The sequence below is a fragment of the Haemorhous mexicanus genome, chromosome 10, assembly GCF_027477595.1.
Source record: "Haemorhous mexicanus isolate bHaeMex1 chromosome 10, bHaeMex1.pri, whole genome shotgun sequence".
In the NCBI taxonomy this organism is placed as follows: Eukaryota; Metazoa; Chordata; class Aves; order Passeriformes; family Fringillidae; genus Haemorhous; species Haemorhous mexicanus.
The window spans coordinates 14,511,084-14,514,049 of record NC_082350.1 but is presented as its reverse complement, the minus strand read 5'-3'; the positions used below and the strand labels follow the sequence as shown (position 1 = coordinate 14,514,049).

Below are 2,966 nucleotides of genomic sequence, written 5' to 3'. Positions count from 1 at the left end.
GCGTCCCCCACTGGAGGCCGCGCTCCGCTGCGAGCGGGCAGGGAATAGGGGCCGGCCGGCCGGGCTGGCACCGCCCCGTGCCCGCCCCGTGCCCGCCCCGTGCCCGCCCCGCGGCGCGGCGGGGCCGGGGCCGGGGCCGGGGCTGGGGCGCCGCGGCGGGCGGCGCAGAGCGGCGGCGGCGGGCGGGCGGCGAGCAGCAAGCCGCCGGCTCGGCGGGCCCGGGCAGCGGGCGCTCCGCCCTCGGTGCGCGGGGCCTCCCCTCTCCGCGCCCGCGGAGCGCGGCGCCCGCCTATATCTACGGCCGCGGCGGCCCGGCGCCTGCAAGGATGTGAGGCGGGCGGGCAGCCCAGCCGCCGCCGCCGTGGCATGCCCCCCCGCGCCCGGAGCCGTCGGCGCGGCGCCTAGCCGCGGCTCCGCGGGGCCATGCTGCCCTGGAAGCGGAGCAAGGTGGAGCTGGCGGCGGGCGAGGCGCGGCGGCAGAGCAAGCCCAAGGGGTACGCGGTGAGCGTGCACTACTCGGCCCTCACCTCGCTGGCCCGCGCCTGCCCCGAGAGCGCCCTGCACCGCGTGGGCAGCATGTTCCGCTCCAAGCGGCGGAAATTTCGCGTTACCAGCGAAGACCCCACGTATACTGTGCTCTACCTGGGCAACGCCACCACCATCCAGTCCAAAGGTGAGGGCTGCACCGACCTGGCCGTCTGCAAGATTTGGAGCAAGAGCGAGGCGGGCCGGCAGGGCACCAAGATGAAGCTGACCATCAGCGCGCAGGGCATCCGCATGGCCCACGCCGAGGACAAGGGGCTGCGCCGGCCCGGCCACCTCTACCTACTGCACCGGGTCACCTACTGCGTGGCCGACCCGCGCTTGCCCCGTGTTTTCGCCTGGATCTACCGCCACGAGCTGAAGCACAAGGCGGTGATGCTGCGCTGCCACGCCGTGCTGGTCTCCAAGCCCGAGAAGGCGAAGGCCATGGCCCTGTTGCTCTACCAGACTTCGGCCACAGCATTGGCCGAGTTCCGCCGGCTGAAGAAGCGGGACGACGCGCGGCACCAGCAGCAGCAGCTGGTGGGCGAGCAGAGCATCCCGCTGGTGCCGCTGCGCAAGCTGCTCAACGGGCAGTGCTGCTACAAGCCGCCGGTAGAGCGGAGCCGCAGCGCGCCCAAGCTGGGCTCCATCACGGAGGACCTACTGGGCGAGGAGCAGGAAGAGAGGGCCATGCACTGCGACTGCGAAGACATCCTGGAAGCGCTGGGCGAGCCCGAGGGCGAGCTGCTGCGCCCCAGCACCGGCCGCGGCGAGAGCCCAGAGCTGGGCCAGCTCCTCCGCGACCTGGGCGAGCTCAGCCTGGGCAACGATCTGCGCTCGCTGCGCGCCGACCTGCGCGTCCGCCGCCTGCTTTCTGGGGAAAGCACGGGGAGCGAGTCCTCCCTGGAGAGCGGCGGCACGGACGGGGCCGCCCCGCCCGGCAGCGACGCCGAGCAGTCGCCCCCCGGCGACCCCGAGACCGGCTGAGCACTCGAGCCCATAAGGGCGTGCGCGGTGCCGCCGGGGCGCACCGGGTTCCCTCCGGGAATGCACGGCCCCGCCGGGGCGCACCCAGTTCTTTCTGACCCCTCCGGGAGTTCCCGGTCCCTGCCGGGAGTGCACGGCCCCAGCGGGCCGCACCGAGTTCCTTTCGGGGGTGCGCGGTCCCTTCCGGGCGCGAGTGGCGCCGCAGGGGCGCACCGGGTTCCCTCCGGGAATGAGCGGCTCCGCCGGGGCGCACCGGGTTCCTTCCGGCTTCTCCTGGAATGCACGGTCCCTTCCGGGCGTGCACGGCCCTACTGGGGCGCACCGGACCCTTCCGGCACCGCCGAGGCCCTTCGGGGAATTCGCTGTCCCGCCGGTTCCCCGCGGTGCCCCCGCGTCCCGCAGAGCATCCCGGGGAGCGGCCGCCCCTCCCGTGCCGGTGCCGATTGCCGCCGGAGCCGGAGCCCAACTCGCTGCGGCCCGAGGAGGGGAGGCGGCCGCGGGCTGTTTACCTCCGGCTCAGCCCTTGAAGATCTGCCAAATTCCTGGAATAGCTTTCCCCGGGGAGGGCGGCGGGAGGGAGGTGTTGCGCCTTGTTTACAGTCAGAAATCTCATATCCGAGAGCCCCCCCCCCCGCCGTTTTCTCCATTAAAGTCACTCCATCGTGCTGTCGTGTCCAAGAGATTTGCACTGTTGTGAAGTTGGGGTTTTTTGTATTTTTGTTTTTGAAGTTAGACCTTTTTTTTTTGGGCCCCAGTCCTGTCCCCGGTCTCAATGCTCTAGATCTTTTGCTGTGCAAAAGAAGACTACTTGTGGCTGTTCACCTGTACATAGGGAAATGTATGCAAATACATTTTGTTATTTTTAAGAACACCACCATTGCGATCTCCTCTGTTTGCACATATGTGAAGAAAATAAAGATGATGGTAACTTAAATGGGGTCACTGTGGCAATTTGGCCTCTGTGTGTGGATTCCTGTAAGAAGCTGGGGGGGGAGAGATCCCTTGGGAAGTGTTGCAGGTGCAGGAGAGTGCTGCACAAAAAAGCTATTACAAGGATAAAACGTGATTCCCAAGCTTGCTGGAAACGTTACACTACAGGGAAACACACTGGGTACTTAAGGACTCTTAAAAGACACAGGGACGAGGTTTCCTCTCGGCAGCCTCAAACGATGGGCAGGAAAGTGCGAGAAAGCTCTCGAGAAACCTCTCGTCAGGGTGCTCTGGCTGGATCTTAGTCTGGAGAAACTCAACTGTGGGGCCCTGGCACTGCCTTGAGGCGAGGTGCCCCTCACCTGGGCACTGGAGATGCTGCACAGCATTAATGCCATCTGCATCCGGGTGCTGCAGCTGGTCCCTCACTGCTCACAGTGCCAGCCTGAGACAATTTTTAACCTCACCCAGGGTAAGCAGTGAAGTTGATTAGCCATGGGTCTGCCGGGGTATTTTTAGCTGTA

The 2,966-nt window shown here is 66.8% G+C and overlaps 1 protein-coding gene across 1 annotated transcript; it reads left to right on the top strand.

Annotated features, from left to right (window-relative positions):
* The first annotated feature begins 214 nt into the window (after positions 1-214).
* Positions 215-2,463, top strand: FAM43A (family with sequence similarity 43 member A). Its single transcript, XM_059855445.1, has one exon. It carries the CDS (start codon positions 424-426, stop codon positions 1,510-1,512), a length of 1,089 nt encoding a protein of 362 aa, XP_059711428.1. The 5' UTR covers positions 215-423; the 3' UTR covers positions 1,513-2,463.
* The last annotated feature ends 503 nt before the right edge of the window (positions 2,464-2,966 follow it).